Genomic DNA, 16,571 nt, shown 5'->3' with positions numbered 1-16,571 from the left:
CCTCTTGAATAAACTTAAAAGGAGACTTTGCTGAAACAGGTTTGTAAAACTAAATATTTTTCAACTTTTACAAGCAGCCACTTCCCAATCCTCTGGCAAGCATGCCACAGGCAGCCACCCCTATATAAATATGCAGTTAGAAAGATAAACACTCATTAAAGTCCCTAGTGGTAGCATTGTTTCTCAGGGTTCAGCAATATTTGTTCAGTGGGTAGATAAAGAAAGAGATTAGCAATGTTTCCATTGGGCTTTACTCCTTCCTAAAGCCAGCCAGTCTTCTCCCTAGGAGAAAGGCAGTAATCTGTGCATGTGTTCCAGAATGTCTCAGGACAACTTTCTACTTCAAGAGCAAACCAAACTCCTCATTGGGTCCATGCTAAGCCATGCATTTTTTTGAAGACCATTAATTTTAGTTACTTAATAGGTCAGACCTCCAAAATAATAGGAGTAAATATGTAGAACAAATTTCCTATTTAAACATGTTAGTATAGCTTAAATATTTACACATGAAGCAAAGAATGAGTTGCGTAGGTGCTCCAATATCATTTCATATACTGACAGATTGTCTAAAAAGGTAGTCTATCAGTTAGTATAGAAAGAGCTCTGGTCTCGGTTCCAGTCTAATCAGGCCAATGACTAACCGTGTGATCCCTGGGAATGCTGAGCTGGGTTTTCCTTATAAAGTAAAGGAGAAATGGAGTACTTGAACTCTAATATCCCTCTGACTCTGAAAATTTATGATATGCTCTTGGGAAAAACAGATCTCATCTTCCTCTCTCATAAGGTTTTTGTGAGGATCAAATAACAAGATGCACTCCAAAATGTAGTGTCAACCGTGGAATAGAATGTACAGGTGAGGGGTAGCCATATTTGCTTTCTTATCTAGTCAGCATTTGGCAGAACAAATGTAAGAAAAACAATAGTAGAAAATGTTTGCCCCTCCACTTTAAAGAAGGAAGGAAATGATTTTAGATTTTAGAGTTATTTATGGTTCTTTCAGATACAGATTGGGTGAAGTAATTAAACTTGTCATGTGTTAATATGTTGGTTTTAAGCAGCTAATGTAAAGTTTTTGTGGAACAAAGCATTATGGTTCTCCTTTCAGATTAACATCTTCAAAAGGTTAACAAACTAATCTTTTCAAAAGAGAAATCTAGTATTTAGGCACATGTTATTTTCTTTAAACTTTTTCATTTGTTTATTAATTTCAAGTACTTTTCCAGGGGCTGAGGATGCAATAGTGAATAAAACAAGCAGAATCCCTTCATCAGGGAGTTTGCCTTCCCACACCAGTGAGGGGAAATTAAAATTTGTACAAATAAACTAATAACTATACTAAATCTGTAGAGGGGTAAGTGTCATTGCAACTTTTTTTTTAAGTTTATTTATCTTGAGAGAGAGAGAGAGCATGAGCAGGAGAGGAGCAGAGAGAGAGAGAGAGAGAGAGAGAGAGAGAGAGAATCCCAAGCAGTCTCTGCACTGCCAGTGCAGAGCCCAACACAAGGCTTGAACTCACATACTGTAATCATGACCTGAGCTGAAACCAAGAGTTGGATGCTTAATTGACGCTTAACCAACTGAGCCACCCAGGTGTCCACAGCCGTGGCAATATTTAAAACAGGTTAAGAAAGATGGGGAGTATCAAAAAGGAGACATGTTGTTTTCTATGGAGTGGCCAGGGAATATGTCAATGATATGGAACAACAGTAGAGACTGGGAGGGAACAGAGAGGAAGTCATGGAGATACAATCCACATAGAGGGAACAGCAAAGGCAAAAGCTCTGTGCAAGAGGGACCTTGGGGTATCTGGGAAACAGCAAGAAGGCCAGAGTGGTAGAGGAAGAATGAGAGGAATGATTATCCATTATCTCTTCCAAGGAAAGAATGATCAAACTTATCTTCATCTTAATCATGGGAATCTACTCCCAAAGCCAAGAGCACACTGTATGTTAGCTAACTTGACAACAAATGATATTAAAAAAAAAAAAATAATAAAGCTTATCTTCATCTTAACATCTACTTTCATTAAGTCCAGCAGAAACTCTTCATTGCACTTCTTTGGTTCTGTGCCTCAGTTTTTCATTTGTAAGGTGAGGATGATAATAGTACCTCATAAGGTTGTTGTGAGAAGGAAAGGACTTACCAAATATAAAGAATAGTTAAGACAGTATCTACCACAGAGTAGATCATGGAGGGCTAGTTTTATTACTATCATCATCATTATCATCATCTCTTTATTTACAATAATGTCAATAATTCAATTTTTGAGACCAATAGTATTGTTTTGTGCCAACATGAATTATTGGGAGTTTCTTCATACATGTTCTTAGGACATTAGCTAGGGTCATGGTATGTGGTGACTCAAGCACAGAGGTTCATGTCATCAAATGTCTTACAGAGAACTTAACATGAAAAAGAACTGGGGTTTGAAATTTAATATGTTAATTTAGACATAAAATGAATATGATATATCTGTATACTCGAGTTTTTCTTTCTTTCTTTCTTTCTTTCTTTCTTTCTTTCTTTCTTTCTTTCTTTCTTTCTTTCAGTCAATCTTAGTTTCCTCTCCTTGTGACAACACAGAATTCTTGGATGTTTGCAATCTCTTTCACATTCATTTCCAGCATGTGGTCTGAATTGATTCCTTGTTTCTCAATTACAACCATCATGGAATCAAGATTAATAACCTGCTTGGTGAGTTTTGTACACTTTGGAATCTGGAGCCTTTGTACTCATTATGTCTTGTCAGGCTCTCTGTGGTTCTTTCTAAATGCTCCTGCAGCGAGGGTCAAGGACAATAGCAAAGAAGAGGAATATACCTGCCTTTGGGCCACCGCTACCAGCTTCCATGATTTCTTTTCTTCTTCCAGGCATTTAATCATGGCTGAGGGGAGTCTGGAAGTGGATTTAAAGTTCATTAATATAATCCCTGTGCTTAGAACAATGCCTGGCATATCGGACGTACTAAGTATTTGTGGAATAAATAAACATGGGAGAGGTCTGGTGGACCATGTTGCACTCTCCTAAACAGACCGTCACTGAAGCATGACCAAGAAGTATAGCACCTATTTATTGTACTCTTCTGTGGGAGCTGGACTCTCATCTCCACTGGCCACATGGAATATCCACCTTCATTATCAGGCCCTTCAAGTCAGGGCAAAGGGTACCTGGAATAGCTTTTGTGTTTAGTGGCCATTGCACTCGGTTTCACTAGTTCCAACAGGTTGAGCAGAGCTTATGGGGAAAAAAAAAAGGAAAAAGCATCCTGGAAGGATTTTCATTCCTGGGCTAACTGGTCATTCGACATAGGCCAAGTAACATAGTACTGTAGGCCTTCATACGCTAATAACTACAAATAAACAATCACATAGTTCATGAGAATCATAAGTGGCACAAAAAATAGGATTCTATGTATCATGTAATGTCAAATTGGATGATTGATTTTCGGGGAGAACAGGAAAGCTTGCGAACAGAAGTGGTATTCTCTTTATCATGGAAAGAACGAAGAACATTTAAATGGACAGAGTGGTTATGTGTTATTAACAGATATTATAATTATGAAATAGAAATACATCTGTGAAAAAGCTTCATTATTAATTCAGCATCCAATATGTCTCTGACTTTTTGTTTGTCTGTGATTCCTCATGCTCCAAAGCTGTGATTCTGTACCACTTCTTTAACCAAGAAACATTTATAGGTAAAAAACAACTCAGCTTACAAGGCCATGTACTGGGACACTGCTATAGGATTTGGTGGAGGGCTTGCCATTTATTCCTTCTTTATTTACCAAACCCATAGCTGTCTGTCCCAGGGCACAGATTTTTGATGTTCATTCTTTCTTAGTTAAAAATTGTACTTATTGCTGAAATGAATTACCATCTTTCTCTGAGAATGCTTTCAAATATCCTATTTCTCCAGACGAATGAGGAAAAGTGGAGACTATGGCAGGTATTTAATATATTTTGAGAAAGATTTAAGGGAGTATGAGATTGAGGGATTTTTTTTTAAAGTCCCTTCCTATAATTTTGCCCACTTACTTAGCTAGTATTCATCAGGTGCCTGTTATGTCTCAGTATAGATGATAGGAAGGATATTCCCTGTAAGATGTTAAGTGTTACTCATTTATACTCTATTAAATAGAAACTCTGTACTTTTTTTCATATATGATGTGTGATCCAACATCATGATAAAGGCTTTAATTTTGGTTGTTCGTTTCCCTTACAGCATTGATGAGTCCCATCACTCAGGGCGCATCTAATGGTAAGAAGCAAGGAACATAATCAGGGGGATATGCACTCAACTAGTATTTATTGAGCAACTTCTATATATATAGAAGTACTATATACTTCTCTATATAGAGAGGTACTATATATAAATTTTCATGTTTTGAGTAGTTTGTTTTCTGACAATGACAATCAGTCGAAGATAGAAGAGCGTGGGGGCAGTTTTAAAATTGAGCACAAAATGTATTTTTGTTCAGAAGGAGAGAAGAAGGGTGTGGGAAGAAGGCGGACAAAGCAAGTTAAGACCAGATTCCCGACTGGGAGAAATTCAGTGCTCAGTGCCCACCAAAGGAATGTCCACTTAAACAAGAACAGAGGACCAGCTACCTGCGGGAGGATGCAAAAGGTGACTTGTGCCTAAGGTTCGCCTGTTGTGCCACAAGCCGCACAGAGTGGCTAACACGACCTGCCATGTTGGGGACAGCCTGCCGGCTGGGGCGCAGCTGACAGCCCGCGCCCCGCGCGCCTGAGCCGGCAGCCGCCCCAACCTGCGGCTGGCCGCCGGAGCCCCGCCTCCCCGGGCGCGCGGGCCAATGGGCTGGGCCTCAGGGGGCGGGCCGCGGCCGGGCGGGAGGCGCGAGGCGCGAGGCCTGGGGGCGGGGCGGCCCGAGCGGCGCGGTGGTGGCCGTAGCTGCTGGGGCGGCGGCGGCGGCGGCGGCGGCGGCTTGGCCGGGCGTCCGCGGGCCGTGGGGGATGGGGGCGGCGAGCTCCAGCCCTCGGCGGAGGCGGCGGCGGCCGTGAGTGCTGGGCGGGCGTCCGCGTCCAGGACGCGGGATGGAGCGCCGCGGTGAGTGTGGGGCGGCGGCGCTCGCTCCGGCCGCGGCGGCCAGGGCTCCGGGCTGGGGTCGTCGGCGGTGCTGCCGGCCAGTTGCGGTCCAGGGTGTGAGCGGCCCACGCGGCGGCCCCCGAGCTGAGGCGGCTGAGGGCTGCGCGGGAGGCCGGGCGCGTGTCCTCCGTGCTCCTGTCCTCCCGGAGGGGTCCGACGGGGCGAGCGGGGCGCGGCGGGAGCGGAGGAACCGGGAAGGGCGCGAGCAGTCGTTGCGCGGGCACTCCGGACCCCGGATGGGTGTCTTGAATTAGGCGACGCCGCACGGCCGCGGGGGAGAGGCTCGCCGGGCTTCCATCCCATTTCTGGTGCCCCTGAGCGTCCTGCAGCCCCTCTCCCTTTTCTGGCCACACGCCCTCATCGCTTCCGTGCGCAATTCAGGAGTTCCTTTACCCTTACTTGGTTGGGACTTCACTGGGACTTCACGTTCGTCTTCGACACTTGGGATCTTTTTGGCAGTTTGATGGCATTTGCTGAAATTTCAGTCTGACAAATGGAAACGATGAGATAAAATAACAGACATCTCGTATTCTATATCCGCCGTTTCTTATCACACTTCACCTAACCTAGGCCCAGGCTGTTTATTATTTGGAGAGGCAGAGAAAGAACGGAATGTAGAAAAACACTCTCCCTTTCTGAGTGCCCCTACTTGTGCGTATCTGTCACTGTCTTCACACCACTCCCCTCCACTCTCCCTTCTCCCCACTCCTCTCTTTTCCCTGAGTAACTGTCCCTTCACCATCACCTCCATCCACCTTTTCCCAAGCCTTGGCTCTAGGACAAGTCCTGTGCTTTGCAAAATGGAATTGACAGGCGGGGGCTTGCAGCTACCTAATAGGAGAACGTATCCCTGTGAGTTTGTTTCCCTGGATGTCCCAGGACCCTGTGATCAAAACTTGGTGCTTGGGGGCGGCCTTCCTTTGACCTGAAGAGTAGCCAGGGACCTTCCTTGTCTTTGAAACCCTCTGACATGTCCAGGGTCTATCTCGCCTTTTCACCACCGCTCCTCTTTCCAGACAAGGGTGAGGTGTTTTTTATTTGTTTTTGTTTTTTGTTTTGATCACTGTTTTCACTACCACCCCTCCATACATTGGGATTTTTGAATTTTTTGACGTTCCTCTGTCTTCTAATGTTGGGTCTTCCCAGAGTGTGTGTGATTTTGTGGTTTTTTTTGTTGTTGTTGTTTTTATTTTTTTACCTTTTGGGAGTGTGAAGAAGTGTTTTGTGAAAGTTTCAAGACTGTGATAGAGCCAAAATCGCCGAGGAGCTTTTTGTTCCTCATTTCTTTTTTCCTTTTCTCATCTTTGATTGGGAATTAGCTTTGCCCCTTTATTCAGTTTGGGAAAGGGATAGCTTCTTCAAGAAAAAGAATTCACCAGTAAAGAAGTCAGAACAAATTATGAGAGTCCTGGAGATTTAGATTCCTTTCTTCAGAGGTTTCTTTAGGCAGTTTGCCAGAAATGCGTAATTAGAAATGCTTCCTGATTGTAGGAAGGGTGCAAGTGAGGAGCATTGAGCTTAACTTCTGCTAGCTTTATAGTACAAATAGCTCTGGTCTCCGGATTCTGAGAAGGGTTTGAGAGTGAACTTGAAGGAAAGTAAGGTAGGCCTGGGTAGAAAATGTTTTAGTCCCCAAATTGGTAGGAAATAGAACTTTGGCTGAGACGAAGAAAGCACTGTTCAGCAAAATCTGTGGTGGCTGGTCAATTCCCACTCTGCCCACCTGCCTAAAATAGAACATCCTCCTAAATTATCGAGCCTTGGCTTCCCAGCTGCAGAAGCCCTTGACCTAGGAATGTGAGCTTCTACAACCACTGCTGTTGGTCTCAGGAGTGAGCACTATGTTGAACAAAGCTCACACCCAGAAGGCCCCCCTGGAAGGATTTGTAATCCTGTGCCATTGATGATTCATTCAGTATTCACCCAGAAACTTTAGTTTCATCCCACTCTATGTTAGACAGAGTCCTGTGGATCCTTTCAGTCTATTGGGTAGAAGTAGGTAATTTCAAATAAACAGGGCCCAACGCATAATATATTGGGTTACCCAAGAAAGTATATTGAATGTCCTATAGGAAAATAGAAGAATGATTTGTTTTCAGTGGCTTCTTGGAAGAAACAATGTTTTGTGTGAGATTGAAATTAAGAGAATGATTTTAATAAGCACAGGCAGAAAGGCCCTTCTGAAGAGAATTGTTGGTTATCTCTATGCTTACCAGGATGCCACTGATTCTGCTATTTATTTATTTATTTTAGAGACAGCATGAGCAGGGGAGAGGGGCAGAGGGGGAGGGAGGGAGGGAGGGAGGGAGAGAGAGAGAGAGAGAGAGAGAGAGAGAGAGAGAGAGAGAGAATCTCAAGCAAGACCCATGCTCAGCACAGAGCCTGACATGGGGCTCAATCCCACAACCCTGGGATCATGACCTGAGCTGAAATCAAGAGCCGGATGCTCACCTGACTCAGCCACTGAAGTGCCCCCAATACGTAAGGACACATTCATGTGTAAAGAGACAAGGAAGGTTTAAAACGAAAGTCAGGAACTAGGATTTTTATGGAGCGTTTGCCCTTTCTTTATTATTACTCTGATTAAGCAAAAGAGCCATTTGATTATACTGCCTCCCTAGATAAGAATTTTTCTTAGAAAATGTTTCATACTTGCATTGAGAAAGTTTTCGAATACCATAGTCTTCCCTTTTAAGGAAGAAGATGGAAAACATATTGAAAAGTGCTAAGAAAGGGGAGTAAGTTGAGTTTGAGGGACTATTCAAATGTAACATTCTATAATTTTATAATTTATTTACCTAATATTTCCATTAAGCACTAGCATGCTATTAGGTTTTTATACACTTTGGGTTTTGACAAATGCGTACATTATGTGTTCACCTCCATAATCGAGATATTAGAATATTTCAATCACTCCAAAAAGTGATGAGTGCCCTCATGCTCATTTGGAACTCCCCTCCATCCCCTACCACACCACAACCTCTGTCCCCAGGCATCAGATGATTAGGTTCATCTTTCCTAGACTTCATGCAAATGGAATTATATAGTATATATTCTTTTGTGCCTGACTTCTTTCATTTAGTATGCTTTTGAGCTTCATCCATGGTTTTTGTTGTATCATGGATAGCTATGGTTAAGTAGTATTCCCTTGTAAGGCTGTAACACAATTTGTTTATTCATTCATCTGTTGATGGACATTTGATTTTTCTCCAGTTTTTGACTATCATGAAAAAAGTTGCTATGTACTGTGTACAGGTTGGATGAATGTATGTTTTCATTTCTGCTGAGTTGTATGGTAAACGTATGTGTAACTGCATAAGAAACTGCCACCCTGTTTTCCAAAGTGGTACCTGATATAGCAGCAATGTGTGAGAGTTTTAGTTGTTCCACATCCTACCCCAAATTTGGTATTTCAACCTAACTAAAATGAAGAATTCTAGTAGATATTTAGTGGTGTCTCATTGCGGTTTAAATTTGCATTTCCCTGATACTAATGATGTTGAACACTATTTCATGTGCTTATTGCCCATTTGTGTGCCACTTTTTGCAGTTTCTGTTCAAATATTTCACTCATTAATTTATTGGGTTGTTTCTTATTGAGTTGTAACAGTTCTTGATATGATTTGGATATAATTCTTTTGTCAGATATTTTTTCCCAGTTTTTGGCTGTCTTTCATTTCATAAGTTGCTTTTCAAAGACCAGAAGTTTTAAATTTTCATGAAGTCCAATTTACCAGTGTTTTCTTTTGTGGTTTTTGCTTTTTGTGTCTGTTTGAGAAATTGTTCCCTAGGTTTTCTCTCATGTTTTCTTTAAAAGAGGGATCCTCAATTGTTTTCTGAAAAGACTAGATTATAAATATTTTAGGCTTATAGACTATAGCACCTCAACTATTCAACTGTTGTTTTAGTTCAAAACCATTTATTGACAATATGTAAACAATTAGGAATGGCTGTCTTCCCCCAAAACTTTTATTTATAAAAACAGGCAGCTGCCTGCCCTCTCTGAATCCTGAATTTAAAAGGCTGATAGATTTAGGTTATACGTTTAGGTCTATGATACATGTTGAGTTTAATTTCAGGTGTGCTGTAAAGTAAGGGTCCAGGATCATTTTTCATGTGAAGATCAAGTTATTTCAGCACCATTTATTGAAAAGACCATCTTTTCCTCCAGTGAATTCCTTTGACACCTCTTGAAAATCATTTGACTATATATATATGGTTCTATTTCTGGACTCTATTCTATTGGTCTATGTCTTATTGTGTCGTGCTGTCTTGACTACTGTAGGTCCATAGTTAAGTCTTGAAATCAGGCAGTATAAGTCTTCCAACTTGTTCTTTTTCAAAATTGTTTTGGCTGTTGCAGTTTTTTTATTCTTATACATTTTAGACCCAGTCTGTCAATTTCTACAAAAAAACCCCAGGGAGAATATTGTTTGGGATTGCTTGAAACTGTAGATCAATTTGAGAGATATTAAAGTCTTAACAGTAGAGAGTCTTCCAATCCATGAACATGGTATACTTGTTCATTTAATTTCTTGTTAAGTAAATTTATTTTAATTTAACTTGTTTCTTTAATGTCTTGCATTACTGTTTGGTAGTTTTAAATTTAGGATCCTGCATGCATTTCGTTAAATTTATTCCTTAAAAATCTTGTTTTTTGATGCTATTGTAAATGGTATGAGTTTCTAAAATTTTATTGTCCAATTGTTTGTTTCTAGTATATAGAAGTAAAATTGATTAAAGTATATTGACTTTATATTCTGTGATCTTATAATATTCATTTATTAGGTATAGTGGTTTTTTTTTTTTATAGGTTCCTTAGGATTTTCTAGGTACACAAACATGTCAACTTAGAATAAAGTGTTTTACTTTTTCCTTTTCAATCTCAGTGTGTTTTCTGTTTTCCCCCCCTTTTTTTAATGTTTATTTTTCAGAGAGAAAGAGAGATAGCACAAGCAGGGGAGGGGCGGGGGGGGGGGCAGAGGATCCAAAGTGGGCTCTGGTGCTGACAGTAGAGAGCCCGAAGGGGGACTTGAACTCACAAACCAGGAGATCATGAACTGAGCCACCCAGGTGCCCCTCAATGTGTTTTGTTTGTCTTGTTCTATTGTACTGGCTAACACCTTCAGTAACAATATTAATTCTTATCTTAAGCGGAAAACATGATCCCCTTCATCATTAACTATAATGTTAGCTATAGATTTTTTGTAGATGCCTTTTATCAGGTTGAAAAAATCATTTTCTATTCTTTGCTGACTGCTTTAATCATGAATAGATGTGGAATTTTGTCAGATGGTTTTTCTCTATTGAATATTAAAATAAACTTGCATTCCTGGGACAAACCCTTCTTGATCATAATGTATTATCCTTTTTCATATATTATTGGATTTGACTTGCTAATCCTGTGTTCAGAAATTTGGCCTAAAGTGTTCTTGTAATGTCTTTGATTTTGTTATCAGGGTAATGTTGATCTCATAAAATGAGTTAAGAAGTGCTCCTGCCTTCTCTATTTTCTGTTTCGTAGGATTATTTTATCTGGTTCAACAGACTTCATCATGAGGCCATCTGGGTCTGCAGTTTTCTTTGTGAGACATTTCAAATTATGAATTCAATTTCTTTAATATATATAACACTATTCACATTTTCTATTTCTTGTGTTAGGTTTGGTCATTTGTGTCTTTCTAGGAATTTTCCCATTTCATTTGAGTTGTTGAACTGGCAACTTGTTTGTAACATTCCTGTTACTCTTTAAATATTTGTAGGGTCTATACTGATGTTTCTTCTTAATTCATGATATTAATAATTTGCATTTTCTCCCTTTATTTTTTAACTAGTCTAGCTAGACATTTATCTGTTTAATAGATCTTTTCAAAGAAGTAGTTTTCAGTTACATTGTTACAATGCTTTATTCTGTCTCCATCTAAAAATTAAAAATAACAATGCTGACTTTTTTGTCTGTTTTCTATATCATTGATTTCCACTCTTTGCATTATTTCTCTGCTCTTACTTAGTGTTTAATTTGCTCTTCATTTTCTAGCTTCTTAAAGTAGAACATTGAGGGGCGCCTGGGTGGCGCAGTCGGTTAAGCGTCCGACTTCAGCCAGGTCACGATCTCGCGGTCTGTGAGTTCGAGCCCCGCATCAGGCTCTGGGCTGATGGCTCAGAGCCTGGAGCCTGCTTCCGATTCTGTGTCTCCCTCTCTCTCTCTGCCCCTCCCCCGTTCATGCTCTCTCTCTCTCTGTCCCAAAAATAAATAAAAAAAAAAAGTTGAAAAAAAAAATTTAAAGTAGAACATTGATTTTAAGTGGATCATTGATTTTTAGAACTTTCTTTTTAAAAGCATCTAGAACTGTATATTTATCTAACTGCTGCTTTCACTGTGTAACTTACACATTTTGAAATGCTATGTTTCATTTTCATTCAGTTCAGAATACTATTATTTAAAGATGTATTTTATAATTTCCAAGTATTGGGGGGTTTTCCAATTATTTTACTGTTACTCCAAATTTAATTTTGTTTGGGTCAGAGAACATACACTATGTTTTCTTTTTCTTTTTAAGTTTACTTATTTATTTTTGAAAGAGAGAGAAAGCAGGGGAAGGGCAAAGACAGAGGGAGACAGAGAATCAATCTCAGGCAGGCCCTGTACTGACAGTGCAAACTTACAAACTGTGAGATCATGACCTGAGCCAAAACCCGGAGTTGGATGCTTAACCGACTGAGCCATCTGGGTGCCCCTACACTATATGTTTTCATTTTCTCTTAAATGTATTGGAACTTGTTGAATGGCCCATATATGGTCTATCTTCGTGAATATTTCATGTACATTTGATTAGAACGTGTACTCTGCTGTTGTTGGGTGGAGTTTTATATAAATATCTATCAGGTCAAGTTGGTAGATAGCATTGTTCAAATTTTCTATATCCTTACAGATTTTCTGTTGTTTATCGATTAATGAGAGGGGATTTAAATCTTAACTATCATTGGGATTTGTCTATTTTTCCTTACATTTCTGCCAGTTTTTGTCTCATATATTCTGGAGGGTTTTTTAGATGCATATATTTGTAGGATTGTCTTTATGATGAATTGACTCATTTATCATTATGATACTCTATCCCTGGAAAACTTCCTTGTCTGATGTAATTGAGTTACTTCTGCTTTCTTATGATTTGTATTTTAATGGTATATCTATTTCTTTTGTTTTGCTTTCAATCTATCTCAGTCTTTATATTTCAAGTCTGTTTCTTATAGACAGTATGTAGTTGAGTTTTACTTTTCAATTTGATAATTTCTGCCTTTTTGTGGGGGTGTTTAGAGTATTTATATCTAGTGTAATTATTGATATTGATTGGGTTTAGGTCTGTCATCTTGCTATTTGTTTTTAATTTGTCTTATCTGCTTTTTTTTTTTCTCTCTCATTTTATTCTTGTTCTGCCTTCTTTTGGATTCATTCCATAAATTCCATTTATGTCTTCTATTGGCTTCCTAAATATATCTCTGAAGATTTTAATAAACATTTTTTTCCTGTTACGGTTTTTCTAATTATTATTATTATATACCTTTAAATGATATTATGCTACTTTACATATAATGTAAGAACCTTATTGTATAGTTTCATTTCCCTCCTTTCTTACTTTGTGTTATTGTTGTACGTTTTACTTCTGTATGTTGTGAATGCCACGACACATTGTTATTACTTTTGTTTTAAATATTAATTTTTTTAATTTACCAAATGAGGCTTGTTTTGAAGCTTTTTTGGGGGTTAATCTAGAATACCATTTTTGTTAGGTCTGGGTTAGATACACTACTAACACGTGCCATTCAGTGTTCATCAGGTCTCAGCACTGGCTGGTGAATACTCAGAGGTCTTCCAACCCAGTGGAAACCCTGGGAATTGTTCAGTTACAGCTCCCTGGAAATTTTTTGTCTATCCTTGTGGGGTTTCACCCATACATGTGCAACTTTGTATTCAGCAAGAGACTTCAGCAAGAATTGCCTGTGCAAATTTCTGGAGCTCTTCCTTTGCCTACCTCCTTCCTCTTTGGTACTCTGTCCTAAAGATTCCAGCTGCCCCAGTTGGCTCTGCTTGTCTTTCCATTTCCTGTGCCATGGTCTAGAATGTGTCTCCAGGCAGAAAGTTGCAGCAGTTGAAGGCCTACGTCATTTGTTTGGGACCCCATATCTCAAGGATCACAGTTCTATGCTGTCTATAGTCCAGTTCTGAAAAGGATATAAGTGAAAGGATAAGTCTTGTCTCATTTATTCCTGTACTTGATATATATAAAATTCTAAGTCTTTTTTAATGTAGAGATTTTCTTTCCATCTTTTTCCTTGCAATTTACTTTTTAAGAAATTGTGTTATTTGCTTTATAAAATGACCCACAGTCTAGATTTTGCTGGGTGCATCCTGTGATATAATTTAACATGTTCCTCTGTTTTCTATATTGCTTATAAAGTAGTAATTAGGCCTGTGCACAGTTTTTCAACCTTGACATTATTTCTCAAACTTGATACTATTTGTACCTGACAATTCTGTTAGGAGTGGGGGGGTATAAGAATTGGGGGGTGCTCTTCTGTGCAAGTAGGCTGTTTAGCAGCATCCTTGTCTTCTACCCACTAGATGTCAGTACAACCTCCTCCCCAGTTGTGACAACCAAAAGTGTCTCCAGACATTGTAAAATGTTTTTAGACCCATGTTCTGGTATGAAAAGTTGGCTACCTAAACCACAGAAATAACTTCAGGAATATGAAGACACATACCTAGCAAAAATAACAATGCTGACTATGTTAACACTGCAGAGGGCACATGAAAAAGATTTTAATAATATGCAAGTTGAGGCTTTATAGAATGGCTGACAGAAGAGCAGCATTATAGAGGATGCGAGTTTCTCTTTCAGAGGGAAAAAATACTAGAGACAATAATAATGTAAACTGGTAAAAACACAAGTAGTTTATTCCCCATTATGTATCTTCCATGTTTTTTCTGCAACTTGTTATACATTTTAAGATGTTGGACTTCTACAATAGATATACAGATGGCTTTACTTCTTCTTTCTTTCTTTTTTAGCACTTTAGAATTTAATTATTAAATCAAGAATCTTGAACTTACAGAAAGATATTATTTGTGTGATATAAAATTACTTAAAATGCAAGTTGGGGGAGTTAATAAAATAACCCTTTTAATTTTAAGGTGAACTAACATTTTTACAAATGTTTCCAAATGTTATCATCCTTACTAAAGAATAGGGTGAAGAAGATGACAGATAATGTATTTTTAAAAAATTGTAAAAGGAGGATTAGGATTGAGAGACTTCTTAAAATTTCCCTTAGATAACCTTACTTATAATTTAACTGTCTAATATTCTTTTTTAAAATGTTTAGTTATTTTTGAGAGAGAGAGAGAGTGAGTAGGGGAGGGGCAGAGAGAGAGAGGGAGACACAGATCTGAAACAGGCTCCAGGCTCTGAGCGTCAGCACAGAGCCCGAGGTGGGACTCGAACTCACAAACAGTGAGATCATGACCTGAGACGAAGTCGGACGCTTTAACCTACTGAGCCGCCCAGGCACCCCAACTGTCTAATATTCATTGAAGACTCACTCTTCACCCTGGGTTCTTATATTTATCTTTTTCATGTAACAACATAGAGGCCTGCTTGGCTTCTCTTCCCTAGAACTATGAGAGGTATCCCTCTTCCCTTTCTCGATCAGGGGGTAGTTTGTCAATCTCTTTCTCTCTATCACCTCTTTTTCTCTCTCTTCTCTTCTTTATTCTGTCTCCATTTAAATTCTTCCTTTCCTTCCACTTGTCTCTGCATCTTTGTCTGTCTTCTTTTCCCCTCTGCCTTTCTCTCCTCTTCACAGTTGTTTTTCACCTCCTCACATCTTTGTCTCTCTTCACGTTTCCTCTTCCTCCCTTCTCTGTGCTCCTTACTGTTTCTGTCATACCACCACCTCCTCCCCACACATCTTTTCTCCCCAACAGGACCTTATTCATGACATTGGCAGTGACATTGCAAATTCCACTTTAGTAAGGAACACATTCCTCCTTATTAAGGGTAATGGTGGATAAGATAGCACTCAGTAATTAATACAGTTTAAAATAGATGTAAGGGGATGTTTGAGGTTGCTGGAGTACCTCAGATTTCTTCCCCCAAGTCTTATGATTTAATCAGCATTGCACTGCTCCAGTCCCCTTTTGGCCTGGCGACTCCTGACCTCTCCTCCTACTAGTTGTTTCTTTTCAGGGCATCATCAGTTTCTGTGGTGAGAGTCCATGGTGCAGTTTTCTTTTTAAGTGTTTTTATAAGGACAGTTTGGTTTTGACGAAACTCAGTATCCCTGGCATGTTTAGTACTGCTGTGTTTGGGGTCTTTAAGGGGCAAATTTGTATAGGTTGAGTCTGAAAATCCAGTGTACAGCTGAAATAACCATGGAACTGAGCGTTTTCATATTTATCTTTTCCAGGTAGCATCTGAGGGGCCACATTTATTTCCCCAACATTGTTTTTTCCTGTAAAAGTTCAAAGATGCATCTCTTTGTCAATGAGTCTCACTACTCCATGTGTTGGCTCTGTCATGCTCACTTCTTTTTTCTAAGTAGGTAGTCTCTCTTCCTTCTCTCTTTTATTTATCATTCTTATTTTCTCTGTCACCACCTTTTTCTGCCTTCCTTGGTTTCATCTCCCTATGTCTGTACCCCCATTTTCTTTCTACTTTTCCTCCTCACACCCTCCTTGTGTCCTTTTCTCCTTTCTCCCGTGGTGATAATTTTTCTGTCTCCAGCACTACCCACAGTCGCCTGCCCCACATGCCCTGTGTTTCTCCATCAGTTCTTTCTAAATGTCCCAGCACTGAGACAGAGGACATTGCTTGTTTCAGTGTGTAGTAGGATATGGAAGCTTACCTGCTTTGGGTCCCTAATGCTTTCTGTAATTATTTTATCTTCCTCAGACATTTTTTCTCATTCCGAGTGAACTTTGAGATTGTAGTTTAAGAAAGTAATATGTCTAAGTGGAAAATATTTTTCCTCTATAGAGGGGATTTGGATCAGGCCTGCATTACACTTTACCTGTGTGGAGTCCTGTTTTTGTTTTCTTAAATGGTTTGGAGAGGGAGGAAGACGTACCTTAAAAGAAATGTAGATTGATCATCTGATAAGCTCCATTTAACCAGATCTACTCTTCAGGTGACTTGTGCCTGAGGTTCGCCTGTTGTGCCACAAACCCAACAGGGTGGCTAACACGACCTGCCATGTTGGGGACAGCCTGCCGGCTGGGGCGCAGCTGACAGCCCGCGCCCCGCGCGCCTGAGCCGGCAGCCGCCCCAACCTGCGGCTGGCCGCCGGAGCCCCGCCTCCCCGGGCGCGCGGGCCAATGGGCTGGGCCTCAGGGGGCGGGCCGCGGCCGGGCGGGAGGCGCGAGGCGCGAGGCCTGGGGGCGGGGCGGCCCGAGCGGCGCGGTGGTG

General features: G+C 40.2%; 1 protein-coding gene across 2 annotated transcripts; it reads right to left on the bottom strand.

Annotated features, from left to right (window-relative positions):
• Window positions 1-2,217: 2,217 nt before the first annotated feature.
• On the bottom strand, window positions 2,218-16,559 carry LOC111561635 (basic salivary proline-rich protein 2-like). Of its 2 annotated transcripts, XM_045036223.1 has the most exons (3): window positions 16,234-16,559; window positions 13,140-13,329; window positions 2,218-5,595 (listed from the first exon to the last, which is right to left on the bottom strand). In XM_045036223.1, the coding sequence occupies exon 3, from the start codon at window positions 5,410-5,412 to the stop codon at window positions 4,585-4,587; it is 828 nt and encodes a 275-aa protein (XP_044892158.1). In that variant the 5' UTR covers window positions 5,413-5,595; window positions 13,140-13,329; window positions 16,234-16,559; the 3' UTR covers window positions 2,218-4,584. The 2 variants fall into 2 exon arrangements, with proteins under 2 accessions (XP_044892158.1, XP_044892159.1); XM_045036224.1 differs by lacking the exon at window positions 13,140-13,329.
• Between the last annotated feature and the right edge of the window lie 12 nt (window positions 16,560-16,571).

Source organism: Felis catus, chromosome C1, assembly GCF_018350175.1.
Source record: "Felis catus isolate Fca126 chromosome C1, F.catus_Fca126_mat1.0, whole genome shotgun sequence".
Taxonomy (NCBI): Eukaryota; Metazoa; Chordata; class Mammalia; order Carnivora; family Felidae; genus Felis; species Felis catus.
The sequence above is the reverse complement of the archived record's forward strand: the minus strand, read 5'-3'. Positions and strand labels throughout refer to the sequence as shown.